The sequence below is a fragment of the Phascolarctos cinereus genome, unplaced genomic scaffold (genome assembly GCF_003287225.1).
Source record: "Phascolarctos cinereus isolate Bilbo 61053 unplaced genomic scaffold, phaCin_HiC Scaffold_4;HRSCAF=312, whole genome shotgun sequence".
Classification (NCBI taxonomy): Eukaryota; Metazoa; Chordata; class Mammalia; order Diprotodontia; family Phascolarctidae; genus Phascolarctos; species Phascolarctos cinereus.
Window position 1 is genome coordinate 684059873 of NW_027555847.1, and position 22500 is coordinate 684082372.

At 43.2% G+C, this 22500-nt stretch overlaps 1 protein-coding gene across 2 annotated transcripts in view; it reads right to left on the minus strand.

Moving 5' to 3' along the window:
- Window positions 1–142: 142 nt before the first annotated feature.
- LRCOL1 (leucine rich colipase like 1) overlaps window positions 143–22500 on the minus strand; it is a 31163-nt gene continuing 8805 nt past the window's right edge. The window contains exons 2-6 of one of the 2 annotated variants that reach the window (XM_078154248.1): window positions 17221–17312; window positions 9818–9940; window positions 5831–5932; window positions 5518–5637; window positions 143–697 (exon numbers count right to left, since the gene is read on the minus strand). In XM_078154248.1, the coding sequence (XP_078010374.1) occupies window positions 680–697; window positions 5518–5637; window positions 5831–5932; window positions 9818–9940; window positions 17221–17310 (453 nt within the window). In that variant the 5' untranslated portion in view covers window positions 17311–17312 and the 3' untranslated portion in view covers window positions 143–679. Of the gene's footprint in view, window positions 698–5517; window positions 5638–5830; window positions 5957–9817; window positions 9941–17220; window positions 17313–22500 lie in introns of both variants that reach the window. The other variant, XM_021004387.2, reaches the window with a different exon arrangement.

Below are 22500 nucleotides of genomic sequence, written 5' to 3' on the forward strand. Positions count from 1 at the left end.
ACACTAGCTGTGTGACCCTGGGCAAGTCACTTAACCCCATTTGCCTAATAAATAAATACATGAAAATTATTTTGTTATTCTGAACTAGAAAACATCAAACATGAACATTAACATTTTCATCTACACAGAGCAGAAAAAAGAATTGTTCATGAATTTATGAATTTTTATTACCTACATCTTACTTTTTATATGTTCAACATGTTACTTTCTCTTTTTTCACTTAATACTATTTTATTTTTTCCAATTACATGTGAAGATAGTTTTCAACATTCACTTTTATAAGATTTTGAGTTCTAAATATTTTTCTCCCTCCCCAAGATGGCAAGCAATCTGATATAGGCTATACATGTACAATCATATTAAACATATTTCCACATTTCATCCTGTTGTGAAAGAAGAATCAGAACAAAAGGGGGAAAACTACGAGAAAGAAAAAAAAGAGAAAATAGTATATTTCAATCCACATTCAGATCTGCATGGCTCTTTCTCTGGATGTGCATAGCATTTTCCATCATGAGTCTTTTGGAATTGTTTTAGATCATTGTATTGCTGAGAAGAATTAAGTCTGGGGCAGCTAGGTGGCACAGTGGATAGAGCTCTGGCCTTGAAGTCAGGAGGACCTGAGCTCAAATCTGGTCTCAGACACACAACACATACTAGCTGTGTGACCCGGGGCAAGTCACTTACCCCCAATTGCCTAGGAAAAACCAACAACAAAAAAAGAATTAAGTCTACGGTATCAACATGTTACTTTCAAATCTGTCCTTTTTAATCTGCTTCTTTCTGAACCTCCTGCTGTTTTCTTCTGTGTATTTCCTTTAAAAATGCTACCATGACACTCTTTTCTTTCTTTTATAACCAAGATGTATCACTGTGGAGCTCAAGATGTCCATGTTCTCTTCACTCTCCCTTCCAATCAGGAAGGGGGTGTGGTTGAAATCGTCTCAGACCACTTCTATCCCTGCCTACGGGGCTGGCTCCTCTAGACCCTTCCTACCCTTCTCCTGGGTAAAGATGTCAAAGAAGAGGCATAGCTTCCAGAATGTACTTTCCCTGTCCACCAGCAGTTAACACTGATAATGGAAGTTAAAGGATCCTTTAGTCATAAAGGAAGTATGGAATTTATCCAGTTGTTAGTAAAAATGAAATAAATACCCACTCCGTCTACCTCTCTAGGTAGTTCCTTTGACCACCAAGCTAAGCATGGGGTCCTAGCTTATATTCTGGGAAACATTAAACCTCCTTAGAACTGCCTCCTTTACACAGTCAACCAGGGGTTAAAGTTATATTTAAGCAAGACAAAGGAGAATGAATTTTTTATCTGAATGAGTTGAGCTTAGCTTATGACTGCAACAGTAAAATAGACATAAAGAAAAGAGGTCCAAGTGTGCATCTGGATGCATGGGGTGGGATGAACAGGAAGAAGGAAGATGTCTCTCAGCTCCTTGGGCTTCACAGTCAATGGAGAAAAGTCCACTCAGTGCAGGCTTTTATTCTACTTTCTTGGTTGCTATCCCTGTTGTCTGGTGGACAATGTTCCTGGCTGCTCCTTTGGGGCAGCCTTTGTCCTCTTTGGCCAATTTTCTTGGACATTTCTTGATGTTACTTAATCAGCAGTTTCAATTTTTGCCTTGGTCTAAGAGGGAAAGGGGAAAAGAAAACTACATCTCCCAAGGTGCTTTGCCAGCAATTTACATTTGTCAAAGCCCACTATCAGGTACCACTGCCTACCCAAGGCTTTAGCTGGTCATCCTAGTTATTAGCACCCTCCCCTTCTTGAAATTACTTTATACTACCCTGAATCTACTTGGTACTTCCTTACTTGTGTATACATCTCACTTTCTCTGCATTCCCTCCAATAGAAAGTAAGCTTCTTGAGGGCAGGCAAAGTTTGTTTTTGTCCTGGTACCTCCAATGCTTAGCACAGTGCCTGGACACAATAGAATTCATTGAATTGTGTGTAATTACACTAATGGCAGTAAATAATAAGAGTGGGGCTTCTTCCTAGTGAAATACCGGTGTCATAGGGCTCGCCGTCATTCCTTCTCTGATTTCCCATTAGAAGGCAGAGACCATGCTTTTTCTTTTCTTTCTATCTCCTGTACTGTACTTAGTAAGTGCTTAATAAATGCTTATTGTCTTTTTTTAAAAAAATAGGCTCTATTTCCTTTCAAGAACCTGAAGAAGGGTGAACTTGTTACCAAGATGTCTGGGTAGAAAAATTAAGAACCCAAGTCTCTTTGCATAGGAGGGGATATGAAAAGGAAGAGAAGAAAGGAAGGAAGGGAGAGAGGGAGGAAGGAAGGAAGGAAGGAAGGAAGGAAGGAAGGAAGGAAGGAAGGAAGGAAGGAAGGAAGGAAGGAAGGAAGGAAGGAAGGAAGGGAAAGAGAGAGAGGGAGGGAGGGAGGGAAGAAGGAAGGATGGAAGGAAGGAAGGGAGAGAGGGAAGAAGAAAGGAAGGGAGAGAGGGAGGAAGGAAGGAAGGGAGAGAGGGAGGTAGGGAGGGAGGGAGGAAAGAAGGGAGAGAGGGAGGAAGGAAGGAAGGGAGAGAGGGAGGTACGGAGGGAGGGAGGAAAGAAGGGAGAGAGGGAAGAAGGAAGGAAAGGAGAGAGAGAGGCAAGGAAGGAGAGAGGAAGGAAGGGAGAGAGAGGGAGGAAGGAAAGAAGGAAGGATGGAAGGAAGGAAGGGAGAGAGAGGGAGGAAGGAAAGAAGGAAGGATGGAAGGAAGGAAGGGAGAGAGGGAAGAAGAAAGGAAGGGAGAGAGGGAGGAAGGAAGGAAGGGAGAGAGGGACGTAGGGAGGGAGGGAGGAAAGAAGGGAGAGAGGGAGGAAGGAAGGAAGGGAGAGAGGGAGGAAGGGAGGGAGGAAAGAAGGGAGAGAGGGAAGAAGGAAGGAAAGGAGAGAGAGAGGCAAGGAAGGAGAGAGGAAGGAAGGGAGAGAGAGGGAGGAAGGAAAGAAGGAAGGATGGAAGGAAGGAAGGGAGAGAGGGAGGGAGGAAGGAAGAGAAGGAGGAAGAAAGGAAAGAAGGAAGGAAGGGAGGGAGGGAAAGAGGGAGGAGAAAGGGAAGTGAAGGAAGAGAAGAGAGAAAGAAAGCATTATGTGCCAGGTACTATGCTAAGCACCTTACAAATATTATCTCACTTGATCCTCACAACAACCCCAGGAAGTAGGTACTGTAATTATTTCCATTTTATAAGAAAATGAGGCAAACAGAGGTTAAGGGTTACACAGATGATAAGCGTCTGAGGCTGAATTTGAATCCAGGTCTTCCTGACTCCAGACCCAGCAATCTAGAGAGGAACTAGGTAGAAGAATAAGTGCTGGCAGCACGCCTGACAGATGCCTTCAGGTATTTGAAAAGGCTCTCCTATGGAAGAAGGGTTAGATTTTTTGCTCTGCTTTGTTGAAAAGAGCAGAGCCAGTAGAGATGGGTAGAAGTTGAGAAGAAGCCAATTTAGGCTTGGGAAGGTAAAGGGAAACTTCCTAACAATGGGAGCTGTCCCAAGGAGGAATGGGTTGCCTCATGAGGGAGTGGGTTCCAAGGAGACTTGGATGGTCACTTTGGCGGTACGTTGTAGACGAGATACTTTTTTTCTGGTATGGCTGAAATTTTGGGATTTTGCGAGACTCTCCAAGCCCTAGGGGTCAGTGAGAGAAAGGTGGAAGAGTTCTAGCAGGAGGCTAACCCAGGACCCGTATTTTTGGGCTTCTCGATTTAAAACTGGAAGAGAACGTAGAAGTTATTTCTTTCAATCCCCTCACTTTACAGGGGAGAAAACTGAGATCCAGAAAGATAAAGTGATTTGCCCAAGGCCATTTAGTAGCAAGTATCACAGCCAGAATTTGAACTCAAGTCCACCGTGCCTCTGTTTCTTCTCTTCTCTCGAACCCCAGGATGAAGAATAGAACCAGGAGCGGGGAAACAGAAACCAGAATTGGAGGTGAAAGGACGGGACTTCCCTATGAACCCAGATCATGTGGGAGCATTTCGTGGACAAGGCCAAAGAAGCAACAGGGAGAGCAGTATTGGGTTGGAGGTTTTACTTTCTCCATGGAGCAGGCGTCCACCGGAGCCTCTGGGAGGAGGGGACTCCATTTTTCCAAAATAGGAGACTCATCTTCACCACCAAAATCCAAGGCGTATCCATGAACATCCAGCATCCACAGCGCTGATTCAGGAATAGACCTAGAGACTTCAGTTCCAGGAGTAGGCTGGCTAGAGAGCTGAGAGGACTTGGACCCCCGCTGGGCACTGAAAAGCTGTAGTTCCATCTCTTTGGGATAACCCGTCAGTAGACAAACCTCCCATGGAGCCTTCTTACCTCTAGAATTATATGCAACCTTCTCTGTTTGGTGTTTAAAACCCTTCACAACCTGGCTCCAACCTGCCTTTCCAGTCTTGGTAATCCCCTTTCAGGAACAACATTCCAGCCCAACTTATCTTGTTACTGTTCTTTGTCCCATCCGCCATCTCTGTCCCCTAGCACAGGCTGTCCCGCATGCCTGGAATACACTCACTCTTGACCTCCTTCTCGTAGAATCTCTAGCTTCCATCAAAGCTCAGGTGCAATGCCACTTCTGATGTGGGCACTGTCCTGAGGTCCCTAACAACCAGTGCCTCCCTGCCCCAACAAAACCACACCGTATTTATTCTGGTAACTTCCAATATATAAACAGATAGCCTCCTCCTCTAGAATGTAAGCTCCTTGAGGCCAGGGACTGTTCATTTCTATCTTTGGATCTATCGCCAGTGCCTAGCACAGTTTCTAGCACATAGCGCTTAATAATTGCTTGTTCATTGATTTGTTGACCCTGCCAGGGGAAAAAATAATCGGGAGTGACAGAGGAGTTCTGAGCACAGACCCATGGCACGGCTGGCCAGAAGGTGGCCTGTGGAAGCTTGTGCCTTCTCCCTCCTTCCTTTAGGTGTGGGTGTTGGAGGAGAGAAGGAATTGCTTCAAACAGCAGACTCTCAAACTGCCTGAGAGAACGTGGGGATTGAAGGGTGTGCCCAGCTGTGCTGGTCTTGCTCTGTCAAGGCACTAGACAGCACATTCCTATTCCTTTCTCTTCCTGGTGCCTAGACTCTCCACCGGTTGAAAGACTAGCTAGTTCAGTAGGAGACAGTATGTACTAAACCAGCTTGCTTAGCCTGCCTCGTACACAATATTCTATCCCTCATCTCCATGGCTTTGAACGGGACATCCCCCATGCCTGGAAGGGATCCCCTCCTCACCTACACTTACTAAAATCCCTAGTTCTCGTCAAAGCTCAGCTCAAGTGTCATCTCCTATGTGAGGTCTTTCAAGATCTCCCCAGCTGTCAGCAGCCCCCTCCCCACAATGTATATGCTTTGTATTCATTTATATATAAAGACTTGCTTTTCCTGTAGAATGTTAACTCCCTGAGGGTAGCGACTATCTCATGTTTGTTATTGCCAGTATCTACCACTGGTACCAGGCACATAACAGGACCTTAATAAGAGATTTTTAAATTCTTGGTAAGTTGTGATGACCCACCAGAGGTAAACATTTTGTGAGCATTCCTGTCTTTGGGATACAACGGAGAATATCTTCGTATGTGTTGAGGCAGCATTCACTTTGGCACTCTTTATGACTAGAGCAGACGTCTCCTTCCTTCTACAAAAATACATGGATTGGATTCTTCTCCCACAGAGGAACCCTGCTCCCTCATCCTCTGTTCTTAAAATTCTCTCCCCCCACCCCAGAGTCCCCAAAGACTAGAGAAAGTGGCAAGATGAAGGGTTGAGGTGAACCAGTGGGTTGCCCTTCTTTCCAAATAGACCCCCTAAACAAGAAGTTTCAGACCTACCTTTCTCCAAGGTATGCACTGCAGGAAAATTGTCTTTGGGACACAAAATGTCCGGGGACTAGGGCTGGTAGTAACGCAACAGTTGCTCTGGCACTCAGAGTACTGATGGCAGAAATATCCATTAGGCTAAAGGAATAGGTAGGTTAGGTGTTGACACACACCCCAACTTTGACTGTCCCAGTCAAGTCAGGAGCCCCAAACAATTTAGGCCTGAGCAAGGAAAATGACTTAGCTGTTCAGTCCCTTGACCCAGCAACTCCGCTACTGGTTATAAGATCAAAAAAGACCATGGAGAAGAATTGGCATGGATAAAAGAAAGCTGAGTCAGCAGCACGACACAAACAGTATTTGTGCCAAACACTCTTGCTGGGTTATTGCATTCTACAAGAGAATCAGGGCACATAAACAAACAGTTAGAAACCATCAATCAGCAAACACTCATTAAGATCTGTTACTATGTGCCAGGCACTGTGCTAAGCCATGGAGATGAATGTCAAAAGCACAGTCTGGGACCTCAAGGAGCTTATATTCTAAAGGGGAAGATGACATGAAAATAACTATGTACATACAAGATAGAGAAATGGAAGGTGATCTCAGGGGGAAACCACGACGAGAGGTTTCCAGGTAAAGAATATCAAGCAATTATACGTTACCAGTTGCTCTGCAGGACCAAAGCAGTGTTTCTTTTCTGCCAGACCTCGCATCTCTGCACCATGAAGACGAACCTCACCCTTTTCTGCACTCCACCTCAAATTGTTCAGATATATACCCTCCCCATCTCCTCTTTCATGACATCAGTCATGAGAAGGTGTCCCTTCTCTCCATCAAGGGAAGCCCCTCTCTATTGATTTCATCCTCTCCCATCTTCTCCAAACAGATTGTCCCCACTATCACCCTCACTTTCTCTATAGTCTTCAATTTCTCTGCATCTACTGGCTGCTTCCCCACTGCCTATAACCGTGCCCAGGTGTCCCTCTTTCTAAAAATAAAAAAAAAAGACAAAACCCAAAACAAAAACCCTTACTTGATTATTTTACCCCCAGTAACTCTGTATCTCTGCTCCCTTTTGTGACTAACCTCCTTGAGAAGGTCATCTCCAAACCATTTCCTTTCCTCTCACTCTCTTCTTAATTCTCTGCAGGCTGGCTTCTGTCCTCCTCATTCAATCAGAACTTCTCTCTCCAAAATTACAATGATTTCATAATGACAAATCAAATGTCCTTTTCTTAATCCTCGTCCTTCTTGATTTCTCTGCTATCTTTGACGCTGTTTCTTCACCCTCTTCTCCTTTATACTCTCTTCTCTCTAGGTTTTCATGACATGGCACTCTCCTGGTTCTCTTCCTCCCTGTCTGGCCTCTCCTAAATCTCTGGTTGCATCTTCATCCATGTCACTTCAACCTACTGTTGGGGTCCCCCAAGGCTTTGTTCTGAGGCTCTCTTATCGTTTCCATCCAAACTATCTTATTTGGTGATCTCATCAGCTCCCGTGGGTTTCAAACATCATCTCTATGAAGGTAATACCCAGATTTATATTCCAGCCTTAATCTTTCTCCTCAGCTCCACTCTTTTCTCACCAGCTACCTTTTGGATAAGTTGGACTGGACATCCCAGAAACATCTCAAACTTAACATATCAAAAATAGAATTCATTATCTTCCCCTCCCCCCAAACCCTTACGTCTTCCCACCTTCTCTTTTCTGTCAAGGGCACCGCCATTCTCTCAGCCATCCAGGCTTGAAACTTAGAAGTCATCCTCAATTCCTCACTCACATCGGTCCCATACATCCCATCTGTTGTCAAATCTTGTCATTTCTACCTTCCCGACATCTCTTCCATGCGTCCCCTTCTCTCCACTCAGACAGCCACTACCCTGGCACACTTGTCTGAGTGAGGTCATCTTCTCTCACCTGAATTATTACAATAGCCTCCCATTGTTCTCTCTGCCTCTTCCCTACTCCAGTCCATCCACCCCACTCAGCTGCCTAATGTCACCTTCTCTATTCAATAAAATCCAGTGCCCTCCCCCCCATTACTTGGAAATATTCAAGCCAAGGACAACAGATGATGCTGGCATCACCAGAGAATAAGTGGGGGAGATTTGGTTCCTCCCCTTCTCCACTCCCCAACACAAATAATGAGGAAACATCTTACTCATACCAGATTTGTGACTTTGGAAATAGGGAGTTGGGGGGGAGGGGAAGAGGGAGAACTTCCTCATTGAAGATTCTCTGTAATTCCGGCCCTGGACTCAGGAAGACCCAAGTTCAAATCCAGCCTCAGACACATGATACTTACTGGCTATGTGGCCCTGGGCAAGTCACTTAACGCCGGTTGCCTCACCAAAAAGCAAAACAAACAAAAAACAATTTTCTGTAACTAAGGGTGTTACATAGAGCGGGAGAAGGTAAATGACATGCCAGGATGTGGCTGAAAGGGTTCTTCATGACTCCGAGGCCAGCCCTTCTACCCACTACCCCACTGCCTCACATCCTTTGTCAGCGCATGATCAGCTCCCCAAGTGGGAAGCAGCATCAGGTGGTAGGAGGATTCGCACCTGTCTCACTCAGCTGTCTTCAGGGGAAGGTATTTTTGTGGTTGGAAAGGGTCTGACATAGGGTGGTGGACTGGCAAAGACACTGAGCTTGAAGTCAGGAGAGATTCGGGTTCAAATCCTGGCTTCTGAAACTTACACGTTGTGATCCTGGGCGTATCACTTGATATCCTCATCTGTAAAATGGGGGTTTTAAGACCTACAATGCTTAGCTCACTGGGCCTTGTGAGGATCAGCACTCAGTCAACACCATTCATCATTGCCAATGGGGGGCAGGGAGGGTCCTACAATTTCCATTCACGTGGGCAGGTCCCATCCATTGAGGAATCTCTTCTACCACCGCAGAGAGGTCAGAGCTTTCACCACAAACTATGGCCTTAAGATGGCGGCCTGGGGCAGAGATATCAAATGAGGGCATGCCCCCAGACACAACAGAACCAAATTAAAATGTAATCGGGAGGGGAACAGTGAATAGAGCACCAGCCCTGGAATCAAAAGGACCTGAGTTCAGATATGATCTCAGGCACTTACTAGCTGTGTGGCCCTGGACAAGTCACTTAACCCCAATTGCCTCCCCCAAAAAATGTAATTGGGAAATATTTAACAAATACAATAGAACATAGATAATGTAATCTGTGGGTCTCTAAGCACAGAGATCCTTAGTTTAATGGCCCTGGTTTCTATCTGAATTTGACACCACTGTCTTAGACACTGACAAATTACGTGATTTACATTGCCAGTATGTGTCAGAATCAGGATTTGAACTCAGGTCTCCCTGGCTCCAAAGCTAATTCTCTATCCACCATAGCCATGCTGTCTCTCCATTATGAATAATCAATAACTCTTTTGTACATGTATAACCTGTATTGGGTTGTTTACTGTCTCAGGGAGAGAGGAGGGGAGGGAGAAAGGGAGGGATAGAATTTGGAATTCAAAACTTTTTTTTTTAATTAGGCGATTGGGGTTAAGTGACTCGCCCAGGGTCACACAGCTAGTAAGCGTCATGTGTTTGGTCTGAGGCTAGATTTGAACTCAGGTCCTCCTGACTTCAGGGCTAGTGCTCTATCCACTGCACCACCTAACTGCCCCTCAAAACTTCTTTAAAAATGTTAAAAAGTTTTAAAAAATGTTAAAAAGTGTTTTAACATGTACTTTGGAGGAAATGAAATATTTAAAATAATCAATAACTTTTAAAAATAAAGGAGAAAGCAATTAAAGATAAAATACAGCAATTTAAAAATTTAAATTTTTAAAAAGCAATTTAAAAAAACAGGAGCAGCAATCTGGGTTCCCCTTCCTTGTCCTCCACCTTGCTCTCTAGGTAAAGGAGAAAGCAGCAGCAATGGGCTGATACGGGAAGATGGCGCCCTCTCGCCTTCCCCTTCCCCCACCAGCTGTGGCCCCTCACCTACCCAGGGACAAAGCTGCGACTCACCTTCCTCCATTTATTGCACTGCATGAAAAGCGTCCTCCTGGTACAAAGCTTCTGCATTTTCTCATTATGGACACAGCACTCGCTGAAGCATTCCAGGTGAACCCTGCAAATCTCCCCAATTTTCTGCAGAGACAAAGGAACATGGGTTCTGATTGGCTGGCACAGACCTTGATGTGGATGAGTGGATGCCAGTGAGCATGTTAGGAGATGGGGCTGGGAAGAAATGGATGGAGCTGGTTGGTCACGCAAGGACCAGTGTTGCTGAGATCAGAGTGGCCTGTCATACGAACGAAGGCCATTCTCTGTTTCCCCAGCACTGCCTCTCTTGGCTATAAGTCATTGCCACTTTGGTACTCACTGAGCGGTGGTGGTCCCAACATATTGGGGGGTGAGGGAGAGAGGGGGATTTTGACCCATGTTAATATAGGTTTTCACCACATTTTTTTCCTTTTTTTGGGGGGGAGGCTAGGAAATGGGGTTAAGTTAAGGGTCACACAGCTAGTAAGTGTTATGAGGCCGCATTTGAACTCAGGTCCCCCTGAATCCAGGGCCGGTGCTCTATCCACCACGCCACCTACTTGCCCCTTCCCCATGTTAATATAGGGCTCAGTGTCTATAATGTCATCAGCATGCCTTGACTCAATCCCTCTCTTTCTATAATGATGTGATATTCTAACAGGGCAAATTTTTTTTTTCCATAATAGTATAGTAAGTCTGTGGGCCAGTCATTTTCCTGCACCAAAATCTTACTGCAATATAAGCTTTCTCATTGTCCTTCTTTAGCTTGGCCCACAGAGACCAAGTCATAAAAATCTCCTCCATAACTATTTAACTTCTAACCAAAGGAGATTGGAACTGACCTATTGTGCAGTCTCTCTTACCTGCTCTAACGCATATCATTATTTGGGGCCCCACTTAATTTAATGTTCTGTTTGCCTCATAAACTGGGGCTAACAGCATACCTAAACATGGAATATGGCTTCTCCAAAAGCCAAATAATCCTGCTGACTTTTCTACCTCTTTGACCTCTTGGGGGATTTAGAGCTAAAATCTTGTCTGCTACTGGTTGAGGAATTCCCTCCAAAATCCATATCATCACTAGGAATTTAACTGATGATTGCCCTTTTTAGAGTTTCTGCGGGGCAAGTGGCCATTGCATCTTGGGTAGTTAATGTTCTGTAATTCCTCCCACTTCCTGTTTATCATTTCCAAAATATTGAGGAGGGCTCCATTAATGGGTTCAGTCTCAGCATTAAATTTCTGTAGGCCACTGTAAATTCTCCATTCACTTGCCTTTTTTAAAAAAAATTTTATTTTTAGTTTTCAACAATCACCTCCATCAATAAGCTTTTGAGTTTTAAATTTTCTCATCCTCCTTCCCCACCTCCCTTCCCAAGACGGCATGCAATCTGATAAAGGCTCTATATAAACATTCCTATTAAACATATTTTCACATTAGTCATGTTGTAAGGAAGAATTAGAACCAATAGGAGGAACCACAAGAAAGAGGAAACAAAACAGAAGAAAAAAAAAGAGCAAACAGTATGCTTCGATCTGCATTCAGACTCCATAGTTCTTTCTCTGGATGAGGATAGCATTTTCCATCACGAGACTTTTGGAGATGTCTTAGATCCTTGTATTGCTGAGAAAAGTCACTTGCCTTTTTTTCTGACCCTGAGGGAAATCATACAAACTAATTGTTTTCTGAATTATTCCTTCCTGTTCCAAGTCCTTCAAGAATTCATTAATTTCCTTAACAATTTTGGGGCAGAGAGACAAGAATACCAGATCCCATCAGGCTTTTTCTACCAATAATTAAATGCTAATTTTCAGATTCTGACATAGGGCAAAGTTTTTACTTCATCCATCCATGCAATGATTGCTTCTCCTGAGCCTGCAATACCTACAGATCTCCTTGGGCCACTCTGTGATCTTTAACTTTGTGTATACTTCCTAGCCTGGGGTTCTGAAGTCTCTGAACCCATTTATCCAAGACTGGTTCAGAGATTTGTTTTGTTTCTTTGTTTTTTTGCATTTTCTCTTACTGAGTCTAGTATTATGGTCATTTGTGAACCAGTACCTAATAGTTTAGATGGTTTTTTAGCTTCTCCACCATCTGTCCCCACACCTTCTCCTCCCCAAGTCTTTCAGCTTTCTTTTGTGGGTTGTTTTCCCCCATTAGATTGTAAGATCCCTGAGGCAGGGAATGTCTTCCTATTTCATATTTCTATCCCCAGTGCATAGCACATTGCCTGCCTCATAGTGTTTCATAAATGTTTATTGACTATTGCTGAATAGTGCCCCGTGGGCAGCTAGGTGGTGCTATGGATAGAGTGGATAGATGATAGAGTAATTGGCCAGGAGTCAGGAAGACTCATTTTCCTGAGTTCAAATCCGGTCTCAGACACTAACTAGCTGTACAACCTTGGCCAAATCTGTTTTTCTGTTTGCTTCAGTTTCCTCATCTGTAAAATGAGCTGAGAAGGAAATGGCAAACCACTCCAGTATCTTTGCCAAGAAAACCCCAAATGGGGTCAGGAAGAGTTGGACACAATTGAAATGACTGAACAATAGTGCCAGCATGTACTGGTCTCTACCTTTCTTATGCCAAATAACCAGTTCCAGAAAGAGGTGATTGTCCACCTGTCAGAACTTAACAAGGGGACCACCAAACCCCTATGAAAAGATTAGATCCTTTCCCAGTAAAGCTAAGGTACTAGTTTCATCGACCTATACTCGAGGCCAAAGGAATAAAAAATTTCTACTGTTTCTTTGATTCTGAGGGAGAAGTCAGGTTTTTTTTTCTCTCTCTCTCAATATCTCCTAATTCTGACAGTGATTTTCCACTAATAGATCTCTGCCTTAATTTAAGCCATTGTTTTCATTTTTTTTCATGATACCATTTGGGGTTTTCTTGGCAAACACACTGGAGTACTTTGTCATTTTCTTCTCCAGCTCATCTGTAGATGAGGAAACTGAGGCAAACATGGTTAAGTGACTTGCCCAGGGTCACACAGCTAGTAAGTGTCTGAGGCCACATTTGAACTCAGAAGAGGAGTCTTCCTGACTGTAGGCCAGGCCCTCTGTTCACTATGGCGCCACCTAGCTGCCCTATTTAAATCACAGCTCTCCTCTTACATGGCCTCATTCACTGTGGGACTTACCTTGTCCCCGGCCATAATTCGCAGGATTGCCTTGGTTCCTATTGTTTTGACCCTGAAAGGCATTATTACCCTCATTTGGTTTCCTATTCTACAGAGAAAGAACCTATTTCATTTCTGAGGTAGCATCCTCACTTGGTCTCAGAGCTGTCATGAATGTGTTCCACAGTCTTGGGTTCCCCCCCACCCCAAGAAGGAAAAGAGTGAAGTTAGAGGGGCAGCTAGGTTGCACAGTGGATATAGCACCGGCTCTGGAGTCAGGAGGACCTGAGTTCAAATCCAGCCTCAGACCAAACACTTGACACTTACTAGCTGTGTGACCCTGGGTAAGTCACTTAACTCCAACTGCCTAAAAATTAAAAAAAAAAAAGAGTGCAGTTAGGTTACTGTTCCAAGATGCTCTAAACAACATTTTCTGCTCATTCTCAATGCCATCTATTAGTCCTAGCCTTTCTCTATCCTGGATCAAGTCCAAATATATCCATTCCACCAGAATTTCCCAAGGCTTCACTGTGTATTCATTAGTATGGGAAATAGGCTATCGCCTCCTCCCAACACAAAAAATCCAGTGTAGGAGAATCTCTTCCACTAATCCTCTACCTTCTATTACTATAGTTTCAATGGTTTGGACCAGTCCTTCATCCTTACTAATCATCTTAAAAACAATCACTGTGATCTAACCTAATGAACTCGGTGCCTTGATTGACAGACTCAGTAACTGGGGCGTCTGCTTCTTCATTTTTTTTCTTTCTTCTTCATTTTTTTAAACAAAGTCTTCACAGATTTGGCCCAGCTCAGTTCTATTAGAGACTCTAGTTTCTGATCTAGTAACTATTTCCTCTTCATTCTTAAAAATGCTGCAGGTTGATAAAGGACATGAGACCCACCAGGGGTCATCCATATTCTAATACCCCCCAGGCAGCGCATCACTTGACCCACCATCAAATCACTATGATTTCTTTGCCTTTTCCTTGCTGCTCTGGCTTCCTGTTGCCTGTGGGCTATTTGACATAATGTCTCTAATAAAAACTAAACCATCTGTTCTTTATTTTTATAATTTCTTAGCTATTTTCTGTTTTCATGGGGAGAGATATACTTTTCCTGTAAAATTTGGTCTATTCTTTTCTCATTTTTGAGGTAGGAAATCCTCAACATTTTGCAAGGGAATACTTTTAAATTTTCATTTTTGACTTTACCAGTTATAAGACCTCTGAAGGTGGTCTGGTATCCTTATCTTGGCCACCCTCGCTTCTTGGAGTACTCCCTCAGATCTGCCTTACACACTGCAGTTACTTACAAGGTTCTGCTTTATCTCTATTCCATCCATGTACGTGGGTTTAGTAGGACACTTTCACTCAAAAAAAAACCTTTTTCTTAAGATTAAACGATTCTATTCTGAGCTCAAAATAAGGCTTCATTCATTCCCCTTCTGAATATTTCTTTAACAGGAGCTCATCTCAAGGATGGAGAAGTACAAGTGTCATGATGACCCTGGTTAAGAGGAAAAAAACAAAAATCAATCTTAAACCTACTTCTCTCTTTCCTTTCTGTCCTAACAGACCTTTTTTTGTTTTTTGTTTTGTTTTTGTTTTGCCAGAATCCCATCCTCAATACCAGATGAAACTCACAGTGCGTGAGGAGCTGGCTTACCATTCTATATGCTGACTAGATAGAAAATAACATTTAATCAGACTTGTATTCACCCATGCCTGAAATCATTCTTTATTAATCATGCAATTATCTACTCAACGATACAAACATCAATCCCTCTAATAACAAATTACCAGCATGATTCTCAAAGGTCTCATACTGGTGCTCACAACAGGGTTCTCTCTCTTCTCAGCTGGAGGCCATTGGTCTCCCTCCAAGGTGGCATGATGAAAAATCTCCAACACTCAGCACCGTTCTTGAGAAAGCGTAGTGTGCTCGGATCTCCCTTAGTGTGGGAAATGAGGGAGTCAGTTCAAATAGCCACCCAGAAGCAGACCAATGGCTGTAGCCTATGGTGGGTTTTTATGGCTCTGGCTAAGGGCACTTATGAGGTACATCTAAGTTCTGATTGGTAATTGATTACCTAAGCTTGTGATGAAAGGGAATTAGCAATAAAAACTTTAGTTTCCTAACATCAGTAGTAAGGGTTTTCCAGTTGTTTAGCAGATTTAGAAGACACACATACATCATTAGTAGTCATTTGTCAAAAGGCGTACACGTCTTTGTCAAATTACTACTTGAAATACTCCAACCCAAGTACTTATCTCATTCCCAGAACAAACAACAACAGAAACAAACCAGCCTGCGTAACAACTGCTGACAAAATGGAGCTGCTCATGCTGTTAGCACACTTATTCCCACTATATCCATCATCACCTCTCGATGGACTGATGCAAAAACTTCCTGGTTGGTTTATCTGTTTCCAGTCTATCCACTCCCTAATCCATTGTCCATTCAGAGCTGCCAAAGTGATATTCCTAAAGCAAAGACTGGACCATGTTACTCCTATCCTCAAAAAGTTTCAGTGGTTTCACATTGCCTTTAGGATAAAATAAAAATGCCAAGACTGCCACAATCTGGCTAGAGTCGATCTTTCTAGGCTGGTTACACATCACTCCCCCTCACACGCTCTATCCTTCAGCCAACTTGCTGCTCCTTACCCATGCCATTGTATCTTCAACTTCCTTTGCACAGGTTGTCCCTCAAGCCTGAGACGCTTTCACTCCTCACCTCTACCTCCTTAGCTCTCTTCCAGGCTCACTTCAAGCATCACCACCTACAAGAAGCCTTTTTCCTGTTCCATCAATTGTTGGTGATCTCTCTGAAATTATATCTCTTCATCTCTGCTTCAGAGAATTCATCTCTCATTTCCTTCAAAGTATAATTTGGGTGACAAGCAGTTCCCATCTAATGGAAGCCTATTAAACACCTCAGATCTTCTCAGGAGTTCTGAGGGAGTTTCTCTTTCTCAAGCTGTAGATATCAAAATAAAGTCAGACTTCTGGGTCATGTGAACAATGAAATGGAGGACTAGATATTTTCTCTGATCCCCAAGACTTCTCAGATCTCTCTAAAATAGAAATTATGAACCAAAGATAAAGCTATTTTAACTATCTTTATGGTCTAGAACCATCTGAAATCCACAAGAAAATACATTGCACATATTTTTTAGATGTTTTCCAATGTATGGACCACTTTTGCTGATTTTTCTCTTGTTTTTATTTTAAAATATTTTTTGTTATAAGAGATGAGTACAGGTATAGTAGGGGAAACATTGGTGAGATAAAAACAACAACAACAGCAAAAGATAGCCATAATTTTTTAAAGAGTTTGTAGTATCATGGAGACTGGTTTTTTTTATAAATGGGAAACACCAGTGGGGACTCAGTGGTAAGCAGTAGAAGTATACCCACAGAGAGAATTTTTGCCATAGTTATGTGGTTGTGGCCATGGCTTGCCCCCTGACCCCTGAAGGATGCCAAATATGCATTTGTGGGGGCAGGGTGGGTTGGATGAGTGAGCCAGAAAGGGAGTGTGGGTGCCATATCATTGCCCATATAGATGAGCCATACCATACCTGGACTACACTATGGGCACTCGTCTGGAATTTATGGGGGTGCCCTTTGCATTAACAGGGACCCACTGAAGGAATTTTATACTTGGGAATCTTTGGCTATCTTAAAACAATTTTTAAATTTTAAAAGCGTCCCAAAAAATTTTAATATTTTTCCAAAAATTTAACTTTTTTTTAAGGTTTTCAAGAAATTTTAAAAATTTAAACAGGTTTCCTGTGTGTTTTTCCTTTATAAGTCCAAATAGTTCCTGTTGTATAAATTTGATTATTTGAATATTTAAATATTAATGTCTGTTGATTTCCTTCTACCTATTATTAAGTATGGGAACTTACGTATGAGTAATGGTGATTTTGTATGTCTAGAGTACTGTGCTTTGCAATAAAAATAGACCCATACAGAAGCTTAGTTAAGGTAATACCAGTTGACCTGAGAAATAAAGATATTGAGGCAATTTTATGAGATGGAAGCCTCAGAAGAAAGAGCAAAGGATATTTCCATTCCAATATATCCATTTTTCTTCTTGAGCATCCCATTTTAGGAGCTGGACCCAGAGGAAGGAGAAGGAGGCTCCATCTAGAGCATTCCCCACCTCAATTATGAGTTTCAGGGAGAAATGGGGCAATTTTGGGATGGGAAGAAACCCCTTAAGGGAGTTCAGGAACAGTAACATTCTCACCTTGTGAAATTTCATGAAACCTTGGGATAGGAGGAGGGAGGTCAGTAGCAGCTTCAAGATGCCTGCCTTTGTGAATGGACCCAGAGGCATCCCTGGAAGAAAATAAGTATTACAACTCTTCTGTTACAGGATAGGTCAGCTAATACATTCATTTCTCTCCCACTACTCAATATTGGATAAGTTTGTTTTTCAAATTTATATTTAAATTCCCTTTCATTTCCTAAAATCTTTTCCCATGCATTGGCTATCTCCCATGAAATTCCTTCCAAGTCCTCAGAGCTTCCAGGACATGGCTTTCCTCCATTCTGGATCATTTATGTGCCTCTGATTAAATCAGTTTCCAATGGTCACCATCTTAGTCCCCTTCTCATCTGGCCTCATTCTCTTACCTTTGTTTTCTGGGCTGAGAGTGTAAGCTCCCTGAGGGCAAAGACTTTTTTTGTGTCTTTGTGTCTACAGTGCCTGGCACAGTGCCCAGCACATGATAGACACTAAATAGCGAGAACAAGCATTTAAGTGCCAAACTCTATGCCAGGTCCTGCAGACATAAAATCCCAACATGAAATATCCCCTGCCCTCCACAAATTTACATTCTATGGGGGGAAGAGGGGAATCCTGTAAACAAAGAAGTCAATATAAATAGCATGGAAAGGAAATCAGGAGGTGAGAAGGCAGGCTTGACAACTGGGGCCATTTGAGCTGAGCTTTGAAGGAAGCCAGAGACTCTACAAGCCAGAGGGGAAGAGAGAGGATGTTATGGTCATGGAAGACACTGAGCAAAGATCTGGTGATAGGAGAAAGAGTGGAATGTATGAAGACCAGAGGGTCTTTGGAGACTGGAGAACACTTTGGCTGGTGCATAGAGTGCATGAAGGAGAATAATGTGCAATCTGCTCGAAAGAGTAGACCGGAGCCAGTCTATAAGGGGCTTCAAATACCAAGAAGAGGTCCTAGTTTATCCTAGAGGCATGAGGAAGCCACCGGAACTTTTCAAGCAGGAAAATGACACGAGCAGAATGATCCATTAGGAATATCACTTTGGTTGTTTGGGGGGGATCGAATGAATTGAGATGAGCTGAATTATTCCTCTATTTCAGGCTCTGTAAATCTCTACTCACCACCTTTGTTCACTACTACTCATCCAAAGCAAATGTGTGCACACACAGAGGGACTCAGGATGAAAACCAGTCACAAGCCATTCTCTCAAGTTGGAGGGTAAGGGGGGTGCAGATTCTAGGACAGGGCAATGTCTCTTTCCTAATTGTTTTTGTTGCTTTCCGGAGCCTTCTGGGTCACCTGAGCAGCAAGACAGACCACTAGACATTTCCTCTGATCTCCACGACCTCTCAAACCTCTCTAAAACCAAAACAAAATTGAAAGTAGAAAGCAACTTCAGCTGTGTCCATGGTCTAGGATGCCCAGAATCCAAAAGAAGGGCAGAAAAAGAAATCCTAACGTTTTTATTTACAAAGTTCTTTCTCTTGGCTAGAAAGTCTAGTTGCATAGGGATGCTCCAAAGTCACGTGCTTGTTGCTTTCAACAACCAGCAACTTAGTTTGGAAAGTTACAGATGCTGTTGGAGGCGTCAGATCCTGAAATTAAGAGCATTCAAAATGCCACCCAGAGCAGCTAGGTAGCATCATAGCGTGCAAGGCGCCAGGCCTGGAGTCAGGAAGATCTGAGCTCAAATCTGACCTCAGACACTGACTAGCTGGGTGACTCTGGGCAAGTCACTTAATCCCGTTTGCCTCAGTTTCTTCATCTGCAAAATGGGCTGAAGAAGGAAATGGCAAACCACTTCATTATCTTTGCCAAGAAAACCCCAAATAGGGGGTAGCTAGGTGATACAGTGGATAGAGCACTGGCCCTGGGGTCAGCAGGATCTGAGTTCAAATGTGGCCTCAGACACATGATACTCACCAGCTGTGTGAACCTGGGCAAGTCACTTAACCCCAATTGCTTCACTCCTCCAAAAAAAAAAAAAGAAAGAAAACCCTAAATAGTCACAAAGAGTCAGGCACAACTGAAACAACTGAACAACACCAAAATGTCACCCATGGAATAGTCAATGTTGGAGGGCTTGTTGGATTCAGAAACTTAACCTACAACTACTATTATAATCTACCTGATGGCTAATATCTCATCCTCATCAGAATGTAAAGCAAGGCTACTAATGAGGCATCTCACATTTTGCCTCTGCACAAACTGTCCAACCAGCTGCTCCTGAGACTGTCAGTAAAATGGGAAGGTTTGTGCTGGTTCTCTCTTGTCGGTGACCATCTTCTAAAAAGAGGCTGGTATTGTTGGCCCTTACCCACTCCTTTCCATATACCCATTTTATAGATGAGTTCATCTCATTCACAGTCACAGTTAGGATTGTTAATTGGGTACTTTCTTCCTTTGTGTCCTCATACTTCTTCCTCTCAGTGACCTCCCCTTCACAAAGAAGAAGGAATGTGATCAAAGCTAGTGATCTGTAATTAAAGCCATCTGCTTCCACTCCACTGTCCCTCCTACCTCCCTCTCTGGCCCCATTCACTGGGTTCTTACACTTCCTTATATCTGAATCCTCTCTTTACCATCCAGTTGAAATTTGTTTTGCTTGTGACCATTCCCTCCCCAACTCCATCCTTCCTCTGAAATCTGTTTCCTTTCCCTATTATCCTCACTTTTTTTCTTTGTTGAGTTTAATGTATTGCTGCTCCAGACTTTGTACACACACACACACACACACACACACACACACACACAACACACACAGGAGCACGCAGGCACACACACAAGAATGTGTTCAATTCTCCTTTGTCTGTTTCAGATAAGAGTGAGGTTCATGTGATACCTGCTTCCCTTCCTAATCTTCGGCAAGCAAGCACTCTGGGAAGGAACCACCCAGGCAACCAATAAAACTGGGAGAACCATCAAAGCCGTGAGAGATCCAAGCAGTAACCAGAGCCAGCAGCAGCTGCAGCCAGACCCCAGAAGGAGCCATAGCAGCCGAATGACCTGTGTGATCCGGCACAGCAACAGACTGACCCATCAGCCAGGACATCACATCCCGCAAGGATCCAGCTCAGCAGAAGAAGGGGAGTGACTCATCCATTGCCCCTACCTTGTACCAAAGCAAACTGGATGCAGCCTTTGCAGCCCTCCTGGAGTTCCCCAGAGAACAACCACCCCGAGGCTGTGGGCTTGCACTCTTGAAACAAGAGCTCACAAGCTCCCACTGGTGTGTTTACCTTTAATAGTCTGCCAGAAGACACATTAGCTCAAAGCAAAGGCATTTATTGAGATGGTATCACAAGAACAGTAGCTACAAAATATCCATCCCCATAAACTCAGGACACACTTTCCCACAAATATATACAGTGTCAGTGTGAAAAATGGACAACCAGGTAGAGTACATTAGTAGAAAGGCACACACACACACACACACACACACACACAAACACACACACACACAAACACACACACAATGTACATGGCTGAGAAAACTCACTTCCCTAGTGCTGCAGGGATCTGAGGTGCTTTCTCTTCTCTCATGATGTCTTCACATGGCTCCCTTGCATGCTATGTCTCTACTGGGCAGGTCGCTCAGCTGGGTTACTTTGTACTGTTTTTCTCCTCTTCAAAACTCAACTAGACTCCTCAGGGCTAGTTTTCTCTCAACTCTAAAAATGGAATTCTAAAGCCAGCCATCTCTTTATTTCCTACCCAGCCATACTGCTCTCAACTTTGCCATTACGCCCCCACACCAGATACTTTCCCCCTCCTTCTCTTTTTACCTTTCTTTTGCATGTTGTCATTCCTCCATTAGATTATAAGCAACTCGAGGGCAAGAGCTTAGGACGGTATCAGGCAGGTGTTTCATAAATGTTTATTGACTGACCAAATGACTGTGAGAGCCTGCATGAGTTGCTCCACTGCTAGGTGTCATTACCAATGGAGTGGGGAGGAGAAAAAAACTCCCTTCCCCATTCACTAGACATTGAAGGGTACAAGGCAAAAGGTAAAAATCAATTCTTTCTCAAGAGCTGGGTTCATCCCTGGTAACTGACTCTTTTTTCTACTGCCAGAGAGAACACTTTTAAAGGGTTGTCCAATGGCTAGCTAGCTGCTCTATAATTCCATCAAGCTGGATAAAGGAACTTCTTACTTCCTTAAAAACATAAACATTTCTTCACATTTCCTCTAAAGCCTTCACACTTCATTGTATCTATCTGTGTCCTTCCCTTTATATCCTATAATTTTATCAGTTGGGCTAGAAGAAATTCAGTTCACCAGGAGTTTATCAATCATCCCTCCTGCTACATTCGAATATTGTTTCTTCTAGCTAGATTATAATATCTTCAAGGGCAAGGACTGTTTCATTCTTGCCACAGCATTCACAGTGTCTAGGATAGCACCTGGTACATAGCGAGTAACTAATAACAAATGTTTGATTGGTATCTACACTCATGAAAAAGCATTGACTAGTTGCCTTTATAGTTTCATCTATTATAGAACCCTGTATAACTTTATCAAATGCATAGTCAACAAACTTGCTGGAGAAGAGTCTTCAAAGCTGCATTTTCTATTAAAGAGCAAAATGCTTTTTAAATGTAATACCTGTTTCCAACCTTTCTAAAAAAAATCAAGATAGACTTCCAAATCATGTGACCTACAAGTTGAAGGATTAGTCCCTTTTTTCAGATACTTTAAACTCTCTAAATAAAGAAGAGGAGGAGGAAAAGAAGAAGGAGAAGGAGAAGGGAAGGGGGGGGAAGGGGAAGGGGAAGGGGGAGGAGAAGGAGAAGGAGGAGAAGGAGAAGAAGGAAGAAGAGGAGGAGGAGAAGGAGGAGAAGAAGAAGAAGAAGAGGAGGAAGAAAAGAAGAAGGAGAAGGGGAAGGGGAAGGAGAAGGAGAAGAAGGAGAAGAGAGAAGAAGAGAAAAGGAAGAAGAAGGAGAGAAAGAAGGAGAAGGGAAGGGAAGGAAGGAAGAGAAGAGAAGGAGAAAGAAGGAGAAAAGAAGAGAAGGAAGAGGAAGAGAAGAAGGAGAAGGAGAAGAAGGAGAAGAAGGAAGAAGAGGAGGAGGAGGAAAAGAAGGAGAAGGAGAAGGGGAAGGGGAAAGGGAAGGGGAAGGGGAAGGAGAAGGAGGAGAAGAAGGAGAAGAAGGAGAAGAAGGAAAAAGAGGAGGAGGAGGAAAAGAAGAATTATGTGCCACATTGCACAGCTGAATCTATAAGACAAAAAAGAGAGGCCAATGAGATAAAATACTTATGAAATAGCAGTGGAAAACTCTGATC